General features: G+C 42.3%; 1 protein-coding gene and 1 pseudogene across 10 annotated transcripts in view; one reads left to right on the forward strand and one right to left on the reverse strand.

The window, feature by feature from the left end:
- Positions 1-2,619: 2,619 nt before the first annotated feature.
- Positions 2,620-5,137, reverse strand: LOC117072165 (annotated as a pseudogene).
- A 723-nt stretch (positions 5,138-5,860) lies between these two features.
- The window catches only part of CCDC126 (coiled-coil domain containing 126), a 45,416-nt gene continuing 28,780 nt past the window's right edge, over positions 5,861-22,496 (forward strand). Inside the window, exons 1-3 of one of the 10 annotated variants that reach the window (XM_033192744.1) lie at positions 5,861-6,651; positions 7,009-7,093; positions 11,772-12,118. In XM_033192744.1, coding sequence (XP_033048635.1) covers positions 6,180-6,651; positions 7,009-7,093; positions 11,772-11,913 — 699 coding nt within the window. In that variant the 5' untranslated portion in view covers positions 5,861-6,179 and the 3' untranslated portion in view covers positions 11,914-12,118. Of the gene's footprint in view, positions 6,652-7,008; positions 7,094-11,771; positions 12,119-20,362; positions 20,754-22,496 lie in introns of those variants that run through there. The other 9 variants (XR_004432816.1, XM_033192745.1, XR_004432817.1 and 6 more) reach the window with 9 other exon arrangements.

The following is a 22,496-nucleotide window of genomic DNA, read 5'->3' on the forward strand; positions in this document are numbered from 1 at the left end:
AGAAAAGAAAGCCAGTTGTTTTTCCAAATATAACTGTGAGTCCCACCTGTTCAGTGTATCACCTATATTCATTTCTTATCTTTTTAAATTTCTTTTTCACCTATATTCATTTCTAATACGACATAATAATAGGGTTTATCTCCTAGGTTGTTGAGAAAGTAACAGAGATAATGCAAATAAAATGCTCAGCACAGTGTCTGATACAAGGAATGAGGTCATCTTAGACCATCTAGCCCCAGTCAGACTGCCTGATGATTGCAGCTGCATAAGTGATTCCCAGTAAGACTGGCAGGAGAACCACACAGCCAAACTCAACCCAAATCACTGATCCTTAGAACTGAAAGGCCTTGGAGCCAGGTGTGGTGGCTCACGCCTGTAATCCTAGCACTTTGGGAGGCTGAGGAAGGAGGATCCCTTGAGCCCAGGAGTTCAAGACCAGCCTGGGCAACATAGGGAGACCCTATCTCTTAAAAAAAAAAAAAAAAAAAAAAGAACCTGATAGACCTTGGAAAAGAGCAGATGCAGAGGGAGCATGAAGAGTGATTGTTCCTGAAGGTATGGTCCTAAAGGATAGGACTCAGGCCAAGAGGTAGATGGAAGAAAGATTTATTTTCAATATACAGAAGAACTTTAAAAATGAAGTTTCCTGAAGTAATCTTTCCTGAAGTAATAAAGTTCCTTTGAAAGTAGTGAGTTTACTATCACTTGAGTTTTTTGTTTTGTTTTGTTTTGTTTTAAGCTGGATGACCTTCAAATGTCAGGGATAGTGTAGAATGAATGAATTCAAGTCTTGTATGGGTCCCTTTACCCTTACAGTTTTTGGAATCTAAGAAAACTCTGCACATCAATTTGGCCTCGAAGTTCTGAAAATACTTTCCTTTTATTATTCACTATAGTAACAATTTTAACAGTTTTCTATGAGTTTACAGCAATAAAGATGATTCATTAGAAACGTCTGTCAAAGCTATTTCTTTTTGTCCTTTTAGTTTATAAAATTGCAATTAGCCAAGTAAAATGACTTTATCCTTGGGATTTATCAAACACACATATATATACTTTTTTTTTTTATACAGTGTTTTGCTCTTGTTGACCAGGCTGGAGTGCAATGGCACAAGCTCAGCTCACTGTAACCTCTGCCTCCCAGGTTGAAGCAAATCTCCTGCCTCAGCCTCCTGAGTAGCTGGAGATTACAGACGTCCGACACCATGCCCAGCTAACTTTTTGTATTTTTAGTAGAGATGGGATTTCACCATGTCAGCCAGGCTGGTCTGGAACTCCTGACCTTGGGAGATCCAACTGCCTCACCCTCCCAAAGTGTTGGTATTACAGGTATGAGCCACGGTGCCCAGCCATATATATATATATATATTTTTTTTTTAAGAGACAGGGTCTCATTCTGTCGCCCAGGCTGGTGTGGCTGGTGTGGTATGGCACTATTATAACTCACTGCAGCCTTGAACTCCGGGCCAAAAGCCATCCTTCTGCCCCAGTCTCCCAAAATGTTGGAATTACAGGCATGAGCCACCATGCCTGGCCTATTCAGAGGCTTTAATTTCTAAACCTAGCCCCTTATATGGAAAAAAGTTATAGTAATGAATTTTAAATAAAATAGCATTCATCATTTCATTTACTTTACATGGGGTAATTATTTTGAATTTTATAATAATGAACACAATGTAGGTAATTTTTGCACTCAGGCAAATTAGTGAGAAAAGATACATATTTGTGCCTTCTGTTTGGTTAAAATCCATCTCACCAAATGTGTATGAGCATGACCTTGAATCTGCTAGGAAAAATAATAGTCATTATGATCTTGATTATTTGAATGTTCACCTTTGCCTTTTTGCCTTTTATATCTGGGAGTTTTAGAGATTAAGATTTACTTTCTAGGCCAGGTGCGGTGGCTCATGCCTGTAATTCTAGCACTTTGGGACTCTGAGGGGGGCAGATTACCTGAGGTAGGGAGTCTGAGGCAAGCCTGAACAACATGGAGAAACCCCGCCTCTACTAAAATTCCAAAATTAGCTGGGCATGGTGGCACATGCCTGTAATCCCACTTACTTGGGAGGCTGAGGCAGGAGAATCACTTGAACCCAGGAGGTGGAGGTTGTGGTGAGCTGAGATCGCACCATTGCACTCCAGCCTGGACAACAAGAGCAAAACTCCGTCTCAAAAAAAAAAAAAAATTACTTTCTATAGGCAAGGCTTACATTTGAATTGGGGCAAGATGAGTTCCCAGCACAAGGAATAGAGAATTAAAATATTTGTCTTGGCCCAAGCTCTTCTCTTTATGTTGCTTTGGACTAGGAGTTTTTCTCATGGTTGACAGACCTCTCTCACATTCTCAAACCCTAAGAGGCAGGTTGGGCCTCTCCCTCCCCTGACCTGTCAGGACTCCTCCAGACCAAACCTTTTGGACTATTATTATGTGGAAAAAGAGAACTTCCATGAAGGGTCAGGCACTCCTCACAGCCCATTGGAAGGCACTTCCAGATTTAGGCCTTCCCAACAATGGTGCCCTTTAGGGAGGCTTACTTCACTTTTTTTTTTTTTTAATTTTTGAGACAGGGTCTTGCTCTATTACTCAGGCTGGAGTGCAGTGGCATAATCTTGGCTTGCTGTAACCTCTGCCTCCCAGGCTCAAGCAATCTTCTGTGTAACCTTCCTGAGTAGCTGGAACCACAGGTGTGCACCACTACGCCCAACTAATTTTTTTTTTTTGGGTCAAATGAAGTACGTTATTTCATTTCACAAAATTCCTTATAAAACTTTACAAAATTCCTTATAAAACATGGGGTAGATGCCACCTGGTTACCTCACTCAGCCCCCATCCAACTCTGTATGAGGGGGCAGATGAGGGTGGAAAGTGTGTGAATGAAACAGCATTATGTACAAGGCAGGGGTTGAAGTGATAGGTACAAATTCTTTCATATTTACTCTATTTCACATATTCACAGGTATACAGAGAACCAGGAGGAAGGAGTGAACTCTGGTTCTGTTCTCTTTTATAAAAAAAGGACCAGTGTCCTGGACTGGACACCCACTGCTATAAAAGATGCAAGGTGGCGCAGGGCCTGATCGTCACAGACTGATATCCCGACTGGAGTCTCATAACTTGTTAGGTGGCTCAGCCCCAAGGCAGGCAAAGAAAGGATGCTGAAGGGCTTCACCCAAGGTCAACTGCTTAGCTGGTTCATACTCTAGCATGTTTTCAATCAGATTGAAGAGCTGGTGGTGTTCCTCTGCCTCTGAGGTCAGATACTGCCGCAGTGGTTTGCAGTTCTCACAAACATAGTGCCCAGCTGATGTGTTCTCATCTCAATCCAGGTGACCCCGGTAAAAATGTTTCTGCTTTCTTGTCTTTCGGATCATCCAGGAAGGGAGAGGACCCAAGATCCTTTCCATCATGGCTAGATGCTCTCTGTTGTTATGGATCTGGAAGAGGCTGAAGCACACACAGTACTCAAAGATGATGCAGCCTATACTCCACACATCACAAAGCTGTGACCAGCCCAACTCATGGATGACCTCTGGTGCTCGGTAATGGCGAGTGGAGACAATGGTGCTATCGTGCTTATGGTCAAAGGTGGCACTGCCAAAGTCTCCCACCCGCACAGCTGTGCTCTTCACACTGCACTCATCTCGCTTCTTCTCTAGGTTGTAGGTGAATAGTCTGAATTCACAAACAGAATATTTTCAGGTTGAGGTCTGTATGCCTCAGCTTACAAACCCTTAAAAAAAAACCCTTAAAAAAATTATATGTTACTTGTTAAATTTTTGCAGAAGTATAGGTCTTTTTTTTTTTTTTTTTTTGAGACGGAGTCTCGCTCTGTCGCCCAGGCTGGAGTGCAGTGGCCGGATCTCGGCTCACTGCGAGCTCCGCCTCCCGGGTTTGCGCCATTCTTCTGCCTCAGCCTCCCGAGTAGTAGCTGGGACTACAGGCGCCCGCCACCTCGCCCGGCTAGTTTTTTTGTATTTTTTTAGTAGAGACGGCGTTTCACCGTATTTGCCAGGATGGTCTCGATCTCCTGACCTCGTGATCCGCCCGTCTCGGCCTCCCAAAGTGCTGGGATTACAGCCTTGAGTCACCGCACCCGGCCAGAAGTATAGGTCTTAACAAAATAATGCTGGGCCAGCACTTTGAGATGACAGCAAAAGACTATAGACCTTAATAATAAACTCCAGGTAGACTTAGCCTGAGAGTCATTTTCTTCAAACCTCCCTTATTGCCTAAATGTGGCTAAATGGTTTTTGACACTGACTCCTCATCACCAATCACTCCCCACAATGTGGGAAGAAACCAGCAACCAGGCCTCCAGGGATATCAGAATGTAACTACAAAATGACTGATCAGTGATGCATTCTGAGAAAGATCTTGATCAAAAAAGGGAAATGTGAAAATTGTCAGAATCAAAATGGAGTCACTTGTGTTAAAAAACAAAACACCATGACAGAGCTGGGGAAGGCTAAGAAGGGAAGGCTTTCACACGGGTATGCCTGATAACTAAACTATTGCAAAAGACTCTGCAAAAACCACAGCCGTACACAAAGACCACTGCAACCTTACACAACAAGTACTTCTGTGTGGACATCTGCCCAGCAACTGCCTGTTCAACCTAGAACTGGAGTCATCCTTATTATTGATCTTTGTAGCCAAGCATAATAATTTCAAAGCAATTATTTAATCTTTCTTATTTTTTCTTTGTCTTCCTTTACCTCCCTGAATACACAGAGTTTACGGTGGCATGTGTATTCCCATCGCAACGCCCTATTCTCAAATGAATGTCTTTTTCTTTTAGAGGTTCTACTATTTAGATTGACAGCTTTAAAATAAAGCTTGTTTTTGTTTTGTTTTGTTTTGTTTTGTTTTTGAGGAAGAGTTTTGCTGTTGCCTGAGTGCAGTGGCACAATTATGGGTCACTGCAGCCTCTACCTCCTGGCCTCAAAGTGATCCTCCTGAGTAGCTGGGACTATAGCTGCATGCCACCACAACTGGCTAACTTCTTTTTTTTTTTTTTTTTGTGGGGGTAGAGATGCGGTTTTGCCATGTCGCCCAGGCTGGTCTTGAACTCCAGGCTCAAGCAATCCACTTGCCTCAGCCTCCCAAAGTGCTGAGATTATAGGCATGGGCCACCATGCCTACTCTATAACAAAGCTTGTTATCTGGTAGCACAAGTTATCCTCCTCCCACTCCTTCTCCTCTTCTTTTTTTTTCTTCCCCCTCTTCTTCATGAATGCTTGTCTTTGCTCTTCCATAGCATTTTAAATTAGCTTGTCAAGTTTCTCACACATACACAGAAATTTATTGAGATTTTGTTGGGAATTGCACTGGCTCTGTAGGTAGGTTTGGAGAGACTGGCATTTTTCAGTATTGACTCTTCCAATCTATGAACATGTTATATCTTTATTTAGGTCTTCTTCAGGGTCTTTCAATGTTTTTTTCAGTCAGGTTTTGCATTTCTTTGATCGATTTATCCCTAGGTACTTGGTATTTGTTTGGAGCTGTTGTAAATGGTGTCTTTAAAAAACATTATCTTTTTTACTGGCATATATAAATAAATATTGATTTTTAAAATATGATTTTTGTATCTATTAACCTTGTTAAACTCTTTTATTGTTAACAGTTTCTCTGCAGATTGTTTTGAAGTGCCATAAACATTTTTTTTTTGTTTTTTTTGAGACGGAGTTCCGCTCTTGTCCTCCAGGCTGGAGTGTAGTGGTGCGATATCAGCTCACTGCAACCTCTGCCTCCTGGGTTCAAGCAATTCTCCCACCTCAGTCCCCCGAGAGGCTGGAATTACAGGCGTCCGCCACCTCGCCCGGCTAAGTTCATATCTGTAGTAGAGACGGGGTTTTACCAAGTTGGCCAGGCTGGTCTCGAATTCCCGTCCTCAGGTGATCCTCCCATCTTGGCCTCTCAAAGTGCTGGGATTACAAGCATGAGCCAAGGGCGCCCGGCCTCCATGTACATAATTATATCATCTATGAAAAAATAATTTTGTTTCTTACTATTTAATCTTCAATCCTTTCATTTTTCTTGCCTCACTCCACTGGCTAAGGACCTTCGGCTGCAATGATGGGTATTCTCATCTGTAGCACACTTAATCATCATTAAGCTTTCCCAGCCTCAGGTCAACAGTATTGGGAGGTTGGTTTCTCACTGGAGGGTCGGGAACAAGATGCCAGAGCCCTTCTTTCAGCGCCTGCAGCGAGTTAAGGCCGAGGGTATGCCTCTGGCGGGCTCATCTTCCAACACACAAGAGCCCGCCGCCTCTCTCTGGTTGCCGCGCAACGGCGTCGTTCTGATCCAGGGTAGGTGCAGGGCGGCTGGAAGCACGTGTCGCCGCTTCCTCATTCTGAGACTACATCTCCCACAATGCTGCGCGCCGTGGGCTGCTGGCCCCCGAGTGCGGGAAGGGCCGGCCGGGAGGCGGAGCGGAAGCCTGCGAGGGACGAGCGGAGTAAAATCTCCACAAGCTGGGAACAAACCTCGTCCCGACTCCCACCCCCCGGCCTTTCTCCAGCCCGATCTGGAGGCTGCTTCGCCAGTGCGGGACGCAGCTGACGCCCGCTTATCAGCTCTCGCTGCGTCGCCCCGGCTCAGAAGCTCCGTGACGGCGGCGACCGTGACGGGAAGCCCGCGGCAAGGTAGTGAGTAGGGGGCGAGTCAGCCAGCCGGGCCCGCACCTCTAGCGCAGCCCCTCCGCCTCGGCGGCCGCTCCTCCCCCGCCGCGCCCCCGTCCCCGGTCCCCGCCCAGCTAGGGCCGCTGCCGCGGAAACCCGGCTTAGGAACGGGCCGGCAGCGTCCGGCCGCGGCCGGGAAGGCTCTTTGTCCCTTTCTTTGGGCCGTGCCTCTGCCCCTCCGCGTCTGACAGCTGCGGTCCCTTGGCCCGGGCGGGGAAGAGCGTGGCTGGGGCTGCGCGAGTCGAGCGGGGCGGGCTCGGTCCGGAGCTGCGGGATGGAGAGTCCGGGCGGCACCACACTCACTTCTTTTTCTGTTTTTGACAGCTCAGTTCTCTTATACTTTGGGAGAGAGAGAAAGTCAGATGCCCGTTTTAAACTCCCTCTTCAAAACTCATCTCCTGGGTGACTGGTAAGGATGAACTTAAACTGCCGTGTTGATTGTTGACTGTGGCGGTAATGAGAATGGCTCAGGCAGCGAGGCTTCGAATCCTGCCTGGGTTTCTCTCACTGCCTGCCTTGGTGATCTTGGTTACTTAAAGGCTCTAAGCCTGAGTTTTCTCATCCATTAAAACACATACCTTTAAGTTGTTAGAATTAAGAATATAGACCTATAACGTCATTAGGTCTTCATTTGATGAAAAGATCCTTTGTGATACTTTATTAGCTATGACTGAAGTGACCGAAGTGGCCTCTGGACTTGAGTTTTGTGCTTTTCTTTTCTTTCTTTTCTTTTTTTTTTTTTTTTGAGATGGAGTCTCGCTCTGTCGCCCAGGTTGGAGTGCAGTGGCGCGATCTCGGCTCACTACAAGCTCCGCCTCCCGGGTTCACGCCATTCTCCTGCCTCAGCCTCCTGAGAAGCTGGGACTGCAGGCGCCCGCCACCACTCCCGGCTAATTTTTTTGTATGTTTAGTAGAGACGGGGTTTGACCGTGTTCACCAAGATGGTCTCGATCTCCTGACCTCGTGATCTGCCCGCCTCACGGCGGCCTCCCAAAGTGCTGGGATTACAGGCGTGAGCCACCGCGCCCGGCGCTTTTCTTTTTTTAGTCATTAATACCTGGGTTTTGTGTTCTTCACTTTATCTTAAACCTAACGAAAGGATTCGTTAAAATATGCCGTCTTTCTAATTTCTGCTGTTTTAAGATGGCTGAGACTGTTCTTAGGAAAAGGATGACTCTGCTTTTCTGTGGATCAGCTTTAGAGATGCAAGTATTTATTCACGTTTCCCCTCCACGTCAGATGTGTCTTTGGGGATCCTTAGAGGCGCTTAAGTGTTTGTTTCGTCAGAGTAGGCATCCAGGTGTTCTACAGTCCTGCCTCTGGGCTTCATCATGTTTACCCTGGGTCAACTTTTTTCTACTTCCGTCTGCATCTTCTCACTGATTAGTAATTTCCCCAGTTTGGGATTTGTGTTTACAAGTTGTAGTTTTTGTTCACAAGACACCCTGAGTGAATGCAATAAATTCCGTCAGGAATGACTTGATAATTTCACATTAGTCCCTTTTCAGTTTCAGTTGTTCTTGCACTATTTTCTCCTGAATTTTACTGACGTTGGTTATAAATTTTTCTTCAAGGAAATCTCTATGATCCTTAATTGAAGTTTATTTTTCACTTAAAATGTCTGCTCTGTACTACTTTGAGTTCAAACACTATTACACAGTATGTGCAATAACAATCCTGAGTAAATACTGTTTTAAAACACGCAGTTGTAGGGGGAAAAAGCCAGTGGGCCTGATGAATTGCTGGTGTTATTTCTTTAGTGACAGATTAATTTTTAAAATATATGTGAGGAAGAAAAGGAGAAATCTAATGATGTATTTTATAAGCATAACAGTCAGAGAATAAATAAGTGGAAAACTTATTTAAACTATAGAAAACTTACTTAAACTGTGGAAAAAGGCATGTGCACATAAAGTCTCTGACTCACTGTAAAACGTGTTGCAAAAATACTTGTTTTGAGGAAAATGTTTCTATGTTGGTGTTATTTAGTGCAGTGTAGGACAGACAGTAATGGCTATGGAAATAGGAGTCCTTAGTGTTGTCCTTGCTCTGTCACTATCTGTGAAACCTTAGATTATTTTGTGGTCCTCAATTTCCTCATCTCTAAAATAGTGAATTGGTCTGATTCCAAGGACTTTTCTAGCTCAGACTTTCAATGATAAAGGTTTTTAGAGGTTTTTTTAAATGGCGTAAACAAAATTGGTGTAAACCCTTTTAGTCATTTGTGTTCTTAGTGTTTCTTCCTGCTTCAGGTCATATAATTCTTTCAAACTACCTTGAAGGAAGGAATACATATGAGACAACAAGAAAGCTGCCAGAAATCAGAATCCCTACTGGCCAGTTATCACTCTCTCGTGAGCTGCACAGTTTCTCTGCATTTTTGACATGCTTTGTTCTCTTTCTCCCTACTCTGTATCTTTTGCTCATAGCCTCTATACCTATTGTGCCTGATTCTTCATAACTTTACCTGTCAATCCCCTCACCCAGCTTTATTATTTTCATGACTTCTCCTTCAGCTCCTTCTGCCAACTGCCTGGTTTTCCCTGGGGCCTCTTTCTTTGAGGCCACAGATTCTAGGCTGTGGAACTAGGGTCCATGTGGCACATGTGGCACAAAATGTGGGGTCATGTGGCACAAAACATGATTGGCCAAGGCTGTGACAGGTCAAGCTCTGTGATTAAAGTATCTGGTGCTGCATAGTGTGTGTCTATGTATATGTATATATATAGGGTTTTTTTTTTTTTTTTTGAGACAGAGTCTTGCTCTGTCACCCAGGCTGGAGTGCAGTGGTGCTGGCTCACTGCAACCTCTACCTGTTGGGTTCAAGCAATTCTTGTACCTCATGCCCAGCTAATATTTGTAGTTTTAGTAGAGACAAGGTCTTACTATGTTGGCCAGGGTGGTCTTGAACTTCTGACCTCAAGTGATCTGCCTGTGTCGGCTTCCCAAATGGTGGGATTACAGGTGTGAGCCATGGAGCCCAGCCTGCATAGTTTATTTTATTGTACATTTTAGTTTAGTTAGTTTAGTTTGAAACAGCCTTGCTCTGTCACCCAGCTTGGAGTGCAGTGGTGCGATCTTGGCACACTGCAACCTCCACCTCCCGGGTTCAAGTGATTCTTGTGCCTCAGCCACCCAAGTAACTGAGTTTACAGGCATGCAACACCATGCCTGTCTAATTTTTGTATTTTTAGTAGAGATGGGATTTCACCATGTTGACCGGGCTGGTCTTGAACGCCTGACCTCAAGTGATCCGCCCTCCTCAGCCTCCCAAGGTTGTGTGAGCCACTATGCCAGTCCGTATTTTAGATTAAACTTTTACTGTAGCATAATGCTTAGTTTTCTTTTTGCCTTAACATTTTCTGTTTTTATCCCTGCCTCACTGTACCATTTTTCTTTTATCTGTTTTTGTAATATTCAGTGCTGTTGTCTTCTCTTCCGTCTCCCAAATGTGCCATCTAAAAATGATCTGATGTCTTGACACTCATTTCCGTATCTTAGCTGGAATTTTAGTGTAGTTTCTTTCAAGGCAGTGCATTTTAAATCTTAGACCTTATTATGGAGTGACTGGGGCTGTGTTCTGTGTTAATCCTGCTCCCCCCCGAAACAATATTAACCTCAGGGAGTATTACATAGAGAAAATATTTTAGGAATGCTCCTTTTCCCCTGAAATTACATTCCGGGGTCAAGTCTGTGGAGGACTTTTTTTTGGTTTGTTTTTGGAGAGAACTATTTGAACCTCTGAGCTGTGGTGAACATACTGTGTCTTTTTGTAGTAAATCTATGCCTCTTTAGCTGAAATTCCTTTGGAGACTAACAGGCAGTAGTTCTTCTAGTACCTTTGGCTGAGTGAAAGCTTCTCTGCCTGCTAGTTGCTACTATTGCTGTTGATAGTTACTGTAGCTATAGTTATAATGGCACAAAATGTAGACCACTGAATAGATGCGAAAATGAGATTTGAATGAGAGATTATAAGGTAGGATTAGCCATCTATTTGTCTTTTTAATGTTGCTGTTGCTATGTTTGCATAAAATAAAAGGAAGTACTTCATGACAGATGACAGGGAGTGTGAAATGCAGTATTTTTTAAACTTTTTTGTTACAATCCATAGTAAGAGATCTTTTTATATCAAGACTCCATAGATGTCTGGGTATGGTAGTGTGTGCCTGTAGTCAGTCCTAGCTACTAGGGAGGTTGAGGTGGGAGAATCACGTGGGCCCAGGAGTTTGAGACTGGCCTGGGTGACATAGGTAGATCTCGTCTCAATAATTAAAAAAAAAAAAAAGACTCCATACGTGTATAACTGTGTGTGCATAGGCTGGACTCAGTGGCTCATGCCTGTAATCCCAGCACTTTGGGAAGGTGAGGCAGGAAGATTGCCTGAGCTCAGGAGTTTGAGACCAGCCTGGGCAACATAGTGAGACCTTGTCCCTGCTAAAAATAAAGTTTGTCAAACGTGGTGGCACACACCTGTAGTCCCAGCTGCTTAGGAGACTGAGGCAAGGGTGGGGGACCTCTTGAGTCTGGGAGATCAAGGCTCAGTGAGCTATGGCCACTGCATTCTAGAGCCTGGGCAACAGAGCCAAACCCTGTCTCAAACAGCAACAACTGTGTATGCATGCATGTGTCTGTATATGTAAAAATAAACTGGAAATTTCACAAAACAAAATTGATGTGTACAGTCTACTCTGATGGTTTCTATTTTATCTTGTGTTTTGAAAAAGTGCTCGTTGCAAACTGTTAATTTTGTTCCCTGCTTTTGAAAAACGGTGGAGTCCTGGGCTGAGAGGTTGGATGCCTAACGTTTCTCTGTATGTTTGACTTTGAGTGGTCGTTACTTCTCTTTGTGCTTCATTTTTCTTATCTTTATAATGAAAGTGTTCTAGTTTAAATATTTCCTGATTTTTTGTTTGATTTAATGAATTAATTAAATTTTGAGATAGCGTCTCACTCTGTCACCCATAGCGCATTGAAACCTGGTACTCCTGGGCTTGAGTGGGCCTCCTGCCTCACTCTCCAGAGTAGCCGGGACTACAGGTGCGCACCACCATGCTCGGCTAATTTTTAATTTTTTTTTTTTTTTATAGTGACTGCGTCTTGCAGTGTTGCCCAGGATGGTCTTCTTGTACTTCTGACTTCAATAAGTCCCCCCACCTCAACCTTGTAAAGTGCTGGAATTACGAGTGTGAGCCACCACGCCCAGCCTGTTTTACTTTTCTCTGGAAATAATGTTGGACTAAAGACAAGTATATATCTTTATGTCTCTGGCTAGGGAGAAACCACTGAAAAATGGCTTAAATATTTGGTTGTTTACATAGTGTGCTGTTTGGCAAGTGGCATAATAGAGCTTTGAACAGCACTTTTCTCTAAAGATCTTGTAAAGTGGAGTAGACATGTTAATGCCTGTAATAAATATAAAAATTTAGAAAAAAAATTTATCCATGTTTGTTTCTCTACTTTTGTGTTTTTTAACAGGGAATATTTTGGAGTTTCAAAAATTGTATTTAAAATGCTTAATACGAGTTTTAAGTAAATGCACAGACAGATTGCTACCTAGACCTTATTTCATACCTGATCTTGCCACTGCCCCTTTCAGTTTAGAGAACACCAATAAGAATATATCTTTCTTTGTAAACACCACCATATCAGATCATTACTATTCCTGTATATTACCAACAGTGGAACTGCCATTTTCATAAGACCGGGGAACACAAAGCTTTCTTTGCTTGTGGGTTTCCTTATGTTCACTTTGTATGATTTCTCCAGACCAGGCCATTTCATGATGTGCTTTGGGAACCCTCTCATTCTCATTTGTTTGTATTGAGGAAAATAGAAATAAGGAATTTGTTGCCTGCTCCCAAGATTCTGGTAAAAGAAGAATTCTTTTTTTTTTGAGACGGAGTCTCGCCCTGTCGCCCAGGCTGGAGTGCAGTGGCCGGATCTCAGCTCACTGCAAGCTCCGCCTGCCGGGTTTATGCCGTTCTCCTGCCTCAGCCTCCCGAGTAGCTGGGACTACAGGCGCCCGCCATCTCGCCCGGCTAGTTTTTTTTTTGTATTTTTTAGTAGAGACGGGGTTTCACCATGTTAGCCAGGATGGTCTCGATATCCTGACCTCGTGATCCGCCCGTCTCGGCCTCCCAAAGCGCTGGGATTACAGGCTTGAGCCACCGCGCCCGGCCAAAAGAAGAATTCTAAAGGTTTTATTGGAAGGAAATTGGAACCAGACTTTGTACTTCCTCTTCTTTCTCAAATCAGGTATTACCCCCTCATTACTCCTTGACCTCACACCTCAGGTAGATGTTCCAAGAAACATCACCCTTATTTTTCCTTCATAGCAGTTTATCACAAGCTGAGATAAGTTGCTTGTTTGTTGTCCCATTCCTATTAAAATAGTGTCCAGAAAAACAGGAATCTTGTCTTTCATATCTTGCTTTACCTTTTACATCTCTGGTTCCTGGCACATGGTAGGTACTTTGCTATTGTGAATGAATTAGTGAACAAATGAATGAGTAAACCAAGTTATTTCATGCCTTAAATGGAACTGCATGTAGTAAAGGTTGTCTTTGAGCCTGGGCGTTTATGCGCTGCCTCCACACTCCTTTCACCTCCAGTTCTTTTTTCTGGAAATGTGTTATCGCTATGTTTGCTGATCGTGGTGAAGGTCTCTACCTTTAGAAGACTTTGTATTTATCTTTGTTTTACTTCATATGTTTTTATCTTCTAGTTTCTTGCCTGTATAAAAACTAGCATATAAGACTTCTGAAATCCTTCTTGTAGCAACTTTGCAATACTTGGATTTATGTGAATACAGTTTATTTGAAACTTTAAGAGCCAGGTTAATAATTTAGTGAATAGTTCAAATTAGGCATCTTCAGGATCATTGTCCTAAACTGCCATTACTATTTTCTGGTTACATTCTTTTAAAGCAAAAAAGAACAAAGTTTCATTTGATACAATTTATTCTGTATTTACAAACACAGTCTTTCTAGAGGAAGTAAGGAAGGTAGTGTGGTGTAGAGAAAACCCTAGACAGTGAGTCAGGACCTGTATTCTGAACCAGTAGGATTTCTGCCATTAACTGGTTGTTTCATTTTTAGGCAAGACGCTTAACATATCTGGGCTTCAGTTTCTTCATCTGAAATGCGAGGGAAATGGATTAGGTTTCTTCTCAGGTTCTTCCAGTCTAGAAAAGGATAATTGAAGATACCTTACCCCCAAATTTCTATCCTCTGTTCCTCTACCCCAAAACTCGTTGCAGGGAGGTCACATTGCTGTGTGGGAGAAGGTGGGGTTAGGTTCAGGGATGTGTTTTAAAGTAAACATAAGGCATTTTTTAGTGATGGCTGATTGTTCACAAGGCTCTGTGGGGGATGTGGCAGCAGTGTAAGGCTTGTTGTTCTTGCCCATAAGGGACCTGGGACTTAAACAAGGAGACACGGCTTACACACATGCTTGGACAATGTGATGTATCAAATTAATTGGTATGAAGTAACATGCTGTGGGAGTTAGAAGAAGATCAGTGTGGGGTAGAATAAGGTAAGGAGGTTTTGAAATCCTTCTATCTGAGGTAAGATTTAAACAGATAGTCTACCTCGTCTCCTTTCAGACTACTTGGAAGATGAACTGCTCTCATCAGCAATATGCTGTTATGTCATCTTTTAGGACTAGGTAATGCTCCAGTGACTTCATACCAATGACATTTTCATGTTGTCCACAAATTCTGAGTAGAAACTTTTTCAAGCTTATAGCCTCCCTGAGAGCTGACTGTTATTAACTGAATGAGAGGATGTCAGGAAACATGTAAAGACACATGCTGGGTAAATAAAAATATCATATAAATGTAAGATATAATTATTACTGTTGTATGAAGCAGAGAGAAGACTGGCTGGATTGGAGGAGATATATTTGTGACCGAGTTTGCATGTTAGATTTTAAGTGCAGTGTGAAACTGTTGAAAGGTTTTTAATCAGGAGAATGTGATATGCTTGTGTGTGTGTGTGTGTGGTAAAAAATACATAATCTAAAATTTATCTTTTTAACATTTAAGTGTACAGTTCAGTGACATTAAGTACATTCACATCATTGTGCAACCATTACTACCATCCATCTCCAGAACTTCTTCATCATCCCCATCTGAAACTCTGTACCCATTAAATCATAACTTTCTATTCTCTTCTTTCATGTTGTAGCATGTATCAGAACATCTTACTTCCTTAGCACTGAATAATATACCATTGTATGTAGATGCCACATTTTATTTGTCTGTTTATCTATTGTTGGACACTGGTTGTTTCCACCTTTCGGCTGTTAGGAATAATGCTGCAGTGAACATTGGCATACACATATCCCTTTGGGTTCCTGCTTTCATTTCTTTTGTGTGTATATCCAGAAGTTCAATTACAGATTGTATGATAATCCTGTGTTTAAGTTTTGGAGGAAATGCCATACTGTCTTCCCCAGCAGCCACACCATTTTATGTGCCCACCAGCAGAGCAGAAGAGTTTCAGTTTGTTCACATCCTTGCCAACACGTGTTTTCTGTTTTTTTTTTTTTTTTGATGATAGCTATCCTAATGGGTGTGAAGTGGTATTTCGTAGTGGTTTTAATTTACATTTCCCTATGATTAATGAGCTTGAGCATTTTTTTTTATTGGCAAAATGTCTTCAAATTATGAGTTTTTATTTTGGAATAATATTTGATTGCTCTGAGAAGAACGGATTGAAGTAGGGTTGGAGAGGAGTCTGGCAAACCACTTGACAAGCAGCTATAAGAATCCACTTGGAGCTGATGATAGTTGGATCACACTCTATTGCCCTTCTTCAGGTCTAGTGCTTTACTGATACTTCATTTTAAGTGTGTCCCCTCTCCTTAGTTAGTCTACTTTTGTGCCATATAGACTAATTACTTTTGTGTTTCAGCAGTTAGTTGAGAACTGTCTCCTGGGAATCTTTTTTTTTTTTTTTATTTTTTTTTTTGAGGCAGAGTCTCACTCTGTCACCCAGGCTGGAGTGCAGTTTCGCTATCTCGGCTCACTGCAAGCTCCACCTCCCGGGTTCACACCATTCACCTGCCTCAGCCTCCAGAGTAGCTGGGACTACAGGCGCCTGTCACCACGCCCGGCTAATTTTTTTTTGTATTTTTAGTAGAGACAGGGTTTCACCGTGTTAGCCAGGATGGTCTCAATCTCCCGACCTCGTGATCAGCCCGCCTCGGCCTCCTAAAGTGCAGGGATTACAGGCGTGAGCCACCGTGCCCGGCCTTCTCCTGGGAATCTTAAAAATATTCAAGAGTTCATCTTAGGCCAAAATAAGAATGATGATGATGATTTATTTTTTGCCTTAAAAACTCCAGGCCAGGCACAGTGGCTCACACCTGCCATCCCTGTGGAAAGACTGAGGCAGGAGGATCACGTGAGGCCAGGAGTTCGAGACCAGACTGGGCAATGTAATGAGACCCCTCTAAAAAAACAAAAATACAAAAATTAGCTAGGCATGGTGGTGTGCACCTGTAGTCCCAGGCCATTCAGAAAGCTAAAGTGGGAGGATTGCTTGAGCCCGGGAGGCCAAGGCTGCAGTGAGCTGAGATTGTGCTACTATACTGCTAGTCTGGGCAACAGAGCGAGGCCCTGTTTCAAAAGCAAAAAACAAAAAACAACTCTCTAGTTGTTAATTTGGTGAATTTCAAGTTTTGTGTTTTTTTTAAGTGATTAATAGAAAATTAATATAATGGCCTAGAAATTAAGGTTTAAAAGTTTTTAGATTATAGACTGTTTTGATGGAAGAAGTACTCCAGTAAAAACTATGCCAGATGGTAGCCATAAGCCCTTGGCCTCAGTGTTGGCCTGTCAGGTTTCTAGTTAGTGACTCTGTCCTTATCTCAGTGGCCTTCTGGGGGCTGGATCAGTACTTGAAACGTAAAGAAAACTTGGAGAGGTTCAAAGTGCAAGCTCCTCTGTTGTTTGCAGTTTTGAACATTGCACAGAAAGAAGAGACATTGAATCTTTCCTTTTTTTTCTTTTCCTAAGGATTGAGGCTAATAATCGTTTTCCTTTCTAATCACTAAATTAAAAGTACGTAAGTAAATTACCTTCAGTTGCTAAAGAAGTCAAAACGTCTTATCTTTTTTTTTTTCTTATGTGAAATCACAGACAGTTCTCTGAGAATAGAACAGTGAGTGTATTCATATCAGCCCTGGAGAATAAAGTAATACCAGTAGAAATTGTTTCCTCTTCACTTTACTTCTACTTTTGCCTTATAAATATAGGGCCTAGCCTCCCCTGGGGGTAATGACTCAGGTTCCAGCAGTGGTCACCTGTTTTCAGTCCCCCTCACCCCTTCCTCTTCAAGGTCCTCACGGTGTCAGCTGAAGAATGACAAGGTTCATAAATTTGGAAAGGAGAGCTTTATTTCTTATAAAGGGTTGCAGCCTGCAGAGTGGTCATTCTGACAGGCTGGGAAGCATAGCCTCCGGCCAGAAACCAGAAACGGACACTTGGAGAGAGGGACAAAGGAAACAGGAATTTATGCTGAGCAGAGTGGCCAAATATACATATTTAATAAGTTAAGGTGTCATGAATATTTATGAAAGGAGAAACGTGCATGCACAATTGAGCTTCATGCCCTTCCTAGGTCCTACATATAAAAAAAATTGTGGCGTTAGCATGATTTCAGAGTGGAGTTTTCAGCCCTCTGATGTCAAAAGGTAAAGCGGAGGACACGAAAACCCTTACTGTGCTTCCTCTGTAGACTGGCCAGAACTACTCTGTGGCTGGTGGTCTCTTATCAGGAAGAAATGCTTGTAGGTTGTTTTGTTGAAACTGCAGAATGGAGGGGCAGCAGTCAGGCAGTTGGTTGAGATCAGTGGTGGAGTCTTTTGAAAGGTCTGGCTTCTGTTTAGCCCAAGCTTGTTCAACCTGCGACCCATGGGCCGCATGGGACAGCTTTGAATGCGGCCCAACACAAATTCATAAACTTTCTTAAAATGCTGTGAGTTTTTTTGTGATTTTTAAATTTTTTTAGCTCATCAGCTATCGTTAGTGTTAGTATATTTTATGTGTGGTCAGAACAGTTCTTCCAGTGTGGCCCAGGGAAGCCAAGAGATTGGACACCCCTAATTTAGCCCTTAGAGAATAATGCCTAATGGCATGATGATAATGGCGGTTATCAAGGGAGGGAAGTATAATGAAGTGTATCTGACCGCCCATCCTATTATAACTGCCTAATGGCGGTTCTAATGGGTTCTCCTTGCCTGATGCCTAGACAGAACCGATTTATCAAGGTGGGAATTGCAATAGAGAAAGAGTTTAATTCATACAGAGCCAGCCATATGGGAAACCAGAATTTTATTATTACTCAAACCCATCTCACTGAGAACTCAGGGATTGGGGTTTTTAATGATAATTTGGTAGGTGGGGGGTCAGAAAGTAGGGAGTGCTGATTGGTCAGGTTGGAGACAAAATCATAGAATCATGACCCTTCAAAGCTGTCCTCTTGCACTGAGTCATTTCCTAGGTAGGGGCACAAGACCAGATGAGCCAGTTCATTGATCTGGGCGGTGTCAGCTGATCCATCTATCTCAAGCACTGATCTTCAGTTTGACAGTAGTGTTATTACCCCCAGGAACAATTTGGGGAGATTCAGAATTTTGCAGCCTCCAGCTGTTTCTAAACCTTAATTTCTAATTTTTTTTTTTTTTTTTTTTGAGATGGAGTTTCACTCTTGTTGCCCAGGCTGAAGTGCAATGATGCAATCTCAGCTCACTGCAGCTTCGGCCTCCTGGGTTAAGCGATTCTCCTGCCTCAGCCCCCTGAGTAGCTGGGATTACAGGCATGCACCACCACGTCCGGCTAATTTTGTATTTTTAGTAGAGACAGGGTTTCACCATTTTGGTCAGGCTGGTCTTGAACTCCTCACCTCAGGTGATCCACCCACCTCGGCCTCCCGAAGTGCTGGGATTACAGGTGTGAGCCACCACGCCTGGCCAATTTCTAATTTTATAGCTAATTTATTAGTCCTGCAAAGGTAGTCTAGTCCTCAGACAGGAAGGGGGTTTGTTTTGGGAAAGTTAAACTAAAAACTAAGTTAAACTATAACCTAAGTTCCCGCCAGTGCTGTGGCTTACGCCTCTGATCCCAGCACTTTGGGAGGCTGAGGCAGGTGGACAGCTTGAGCTCAGGAGTTTGAGACCAGCCTGGCAACATGGCAAAGGCCCTTCTCTACAAAAAAATTAGCCAGGTGTGGTGGCGTGTTCCTGTGGTCCCAGCTACTTGGGAGGCTGAGGCCAGCGGATAGCTTGAGCCTGGGAGATGGAGGCTGCAGTGAGCTGAGATTGCACCACTGTACTCCAGGCTGAGTGACAGAGCGAGACCCTGTCTTTAAAAATAAATAAATAAATAAATTTTTAAAAAAGTTCTTAAGGATTATTTTCAGTAAGCTGCGAAATATCTTTGTGAAATGCAGTGTTCTGACTCAAGATATATTTCTACCTAAAGAATTTTGCTCTATTTGATGTAGTCAAAGAGTTTTTTCACTGGACACTTTGGTGATTCACACTTTTCTTACTCTCCTGGTTTTTCTAGATTCTGTGATTGTTAACACCTTTCTGTGTTTTAAAAACCTGAAGTATAACCTTTTAATTTTTTCTTAAATTACATAAATACATACCTTTCTCATTTGAAATCTGAAATTGTAAATTTGGAAATATAGAAAAATGTTCCAACCTGTTTGTTTATTTATTTGTTTTTGAGAGACAGGGTCTTGCTCTGTCACCCATGCTGGAGTACAGTGGAATGATCATGGCTCATTGTACCCTTGACCTCTCAGGCTCAAGCAATCCTGCCACCCCACCTTCCTGGGTAGCTGGGACTATAGGCGCATGCCACCATGCCTGGCTAATTTTTAGAATTTTTGTGTAGAGATGAGGTCTTCCTGTGTTGATCAGACTGGTCTCAAACTTCTGGGCTCTAGGGATACTCCCTCCTGTGCCTCCCAAAGTGTTGGGCTTGCAGGTGTAAGCCACTGCCCCTGGTCTCTTAAGTGTTTTAGTACTTGCCATTAAATAATCATCATTCTTTATGTCTGGCATATTTTTGTATGATATAAACTTAGAAATTGTAACTTATTTTTTATCTTAGATTGCATCTTAGATTGGATGCTTCCTAAGGTTACCTTATTCCCGCTAGTAATAATTTCTAGTGGCATTTTCAAATGTTGGTACACTCTGTTTATATTGTGGGAATTCTTTTTAGACAGGCATTTTGATTTTCCAATCCTTTTTCTTTCCTACTTCCTTACTTTCATTTTGATTTTTTTTTTTTTTTTTTTTTTGAGGAAGAATAGCTTTTAGGCATTTAGGTTGGTGACATGTATTTGAATAGACTAAGATCTCCTATATATCTCATTATAATGTCCATGGTTTTAGTTACAAATGAGAAACCATTTGAAGAGTTTTATGACCATCGTTGTGGTGTTTTCAGGTATTTTCAATGAATTGACATTTGTTTCTAGTTTAAACTTTGAAAAGATACATAAGTGAGACTGGTAAAAGACTAGAAAGCTTACTTAGTGGTGGAGAAAGTTGTCAAATATATAGTTCCAAATAAAAATTATAGAATATTTTCTTTGTAGTCATCTGTTCTGTTACTGATACAGATTAACACTAATACTGTTTTTCTTCTTAATTTTACAGAGTTAATAGAGTGGATACAACCTTTCTGAAGATGAAGAATATACCATATTGAGGAGATTTTTTTCTTCTTTCTTTCAAGTCTTGATTTGTGGCTTGTCTCAAGTTACCACTTTTCAGTCAAGTCTGTTTGTTTGCTTCTTCAGAAATGTTTTTTACAATCTCAAGAAAAAATATGTCCCAGAAATTGAGTTTACTGTTGCTTGTATTTGGACTCATTTGGGGATTGATGTTACTGCACTATACTTTTCAACAACCAAGACATCAAAGCAGTGTCAAGTTACGTGAGCAAATACTAGACTTAAGCAAAAGATATGTTAAAGCTCTAGCAGAGGAAAATAAGAACACAGTGGATGTCGAGAATGGTGCTTCTATGGCAGGATATGGTAAGATAACTGGAATATTTCTAGTCTCCTCCGATCCCTGTTTAAAGATGGTTGTGGAAATTGAACTTATTATTTCATGCATAGGTCTTTGCAAAGTAATTTTTTCTTGACTTTTTATTATGAAAATTTCAAATATACTGAAAAATAGAGATACTATGATAAATATGTACATATTCATCATCCAGACTTAACAGTTATTAACATTTGGCAACATTTGTTTTATCTAAGTGTTGAAGAGTATTTATAGAAATTGTGACATTTCGCTGCTAGATACATATCGCTGAAAAAAATGTATCTTGGAGGCCGGGCGTGCTGGCTCACGCCTGTAATCCCAGCACTTTGGGAGACCGAGGCGGACGTATCACGAGGTCAGGAAATCGAGACCATCCTGGCTAACATGGTGAAACCCCATCTTTACTGAAAATACAAAAAAAAAAAATTAGCCAAGCATGGTGGTGCGTGCTTGTAGTCCCAGCTACTTGGGAGGCTGAGGCAGGAGATTCATTTGAACCTGGAAGGTGGAGGTTGCAGTGAGCTGAGATCGGGTCACCACACTTTAGCCTGGGTGGGAGAGTGAGACTCCGTCTCAAAAAAAAAAAAAAAACCAAAAAAGAAAAACCAAAAATGTATCTTGGCCTGGTGTTGATGGCTCACACCTGTAATCTCAGTACTCAGTCCTTTGGGGGCCCAAGGTGGGAAGATTGCTTGAGCCCAGGAGTTTGAGACTAGCCTAGTAGCCTAGGCAACATAGTGAGACCTCTACTAAAAATACAAAAAAAAATCAGCCAGGCATGGTGGCGGGTGCCTGTAATCCCAGCTACTCGGGAGACTGAGGCAGGATGAGGCAGAAGAATCGCTTGAACCCAAGAGGCAGAGGTTGCAGTGAGCCGAGATAGTGCCACTGAATTCTAGCTTGGGCAACAGAGTGAGACTCCATCTCAAAGAAAAAAAAAATTAACCAGGCGTGGTGATACACACCTATAGTCTTAGCTAGTTGGGAGGCTGAGGTGGGAGGATCGCTTGAGCCCAGGAGGTCAAGGATACAGTGAGCCATGTTTTCACCACTATACTCCAGCCTAGGCAAGACAGTGAGACCTCATCTCTTAAAAAAAAATGTCTTAAAAAATGACCTCTTTGGACATAATACAATACCAGTATCATATCTAGTTTATGTTTAAATTTTCCTGATTATCCCAATATAAGCCATCAATTGTATAGCATTTATTATTTCCTAAGAAGCAGGATTTGCCTATATATCTCCAGTATTGTTTATTGCTATTCTCCCTTCCACATTACTGGTCCTGCTGTGTTTTAAGTTTCTTCTCATGACATGTTATTTCTTTCCTTTAAGACTTAAAAAGGAGAGAGAACAGATCGTATGGTTCTGTCTGGAACAATGTATATACATGAATGTGTGGACATTTTCTCTATTTCAGTTTTGTTTGTTTAGTTAAAAGTTATGGCTGGGCACAGTGACTCACTCCTGTAACCCCAGCATTTTGGGAGGCTGAGGTAGGCGGATTGCTTGAGTCCAGGAGTTTCAGACCAGTCTGGGCAACATGGTGAAACCATTTCTCTACAGAAAATACAAAAGTTAGAGGAGCGTGGTGGCACACACTTGTAGTTCCAGTTACTTGGAAGGTTCAGGTGGGACAAGTGCTTGAGCCTGAGAGGTTGAGGCTGCAGCGAGGCGTGATCACACACCACTGCACTTAAGCCTGGGTGACAGAATGAGATCCTGTC

Source organism: Trachypithecus francoisi, unplaced genomic scaffold (assembly GCF_009764315.1).
Source record: "Trachypithecus francoisi isolate TF-2019V2 unplaced genomic scaffold, Tfra_2.0 Lachesis_group4, whole genome shotgun sequence".
NCBI classification, from domain to species: Eukaryota; Metazoa; Chordata; class Mammalia; order Primates; family Cercopithecidae; genus Trachypithecus; species Trachypithecus francoisi.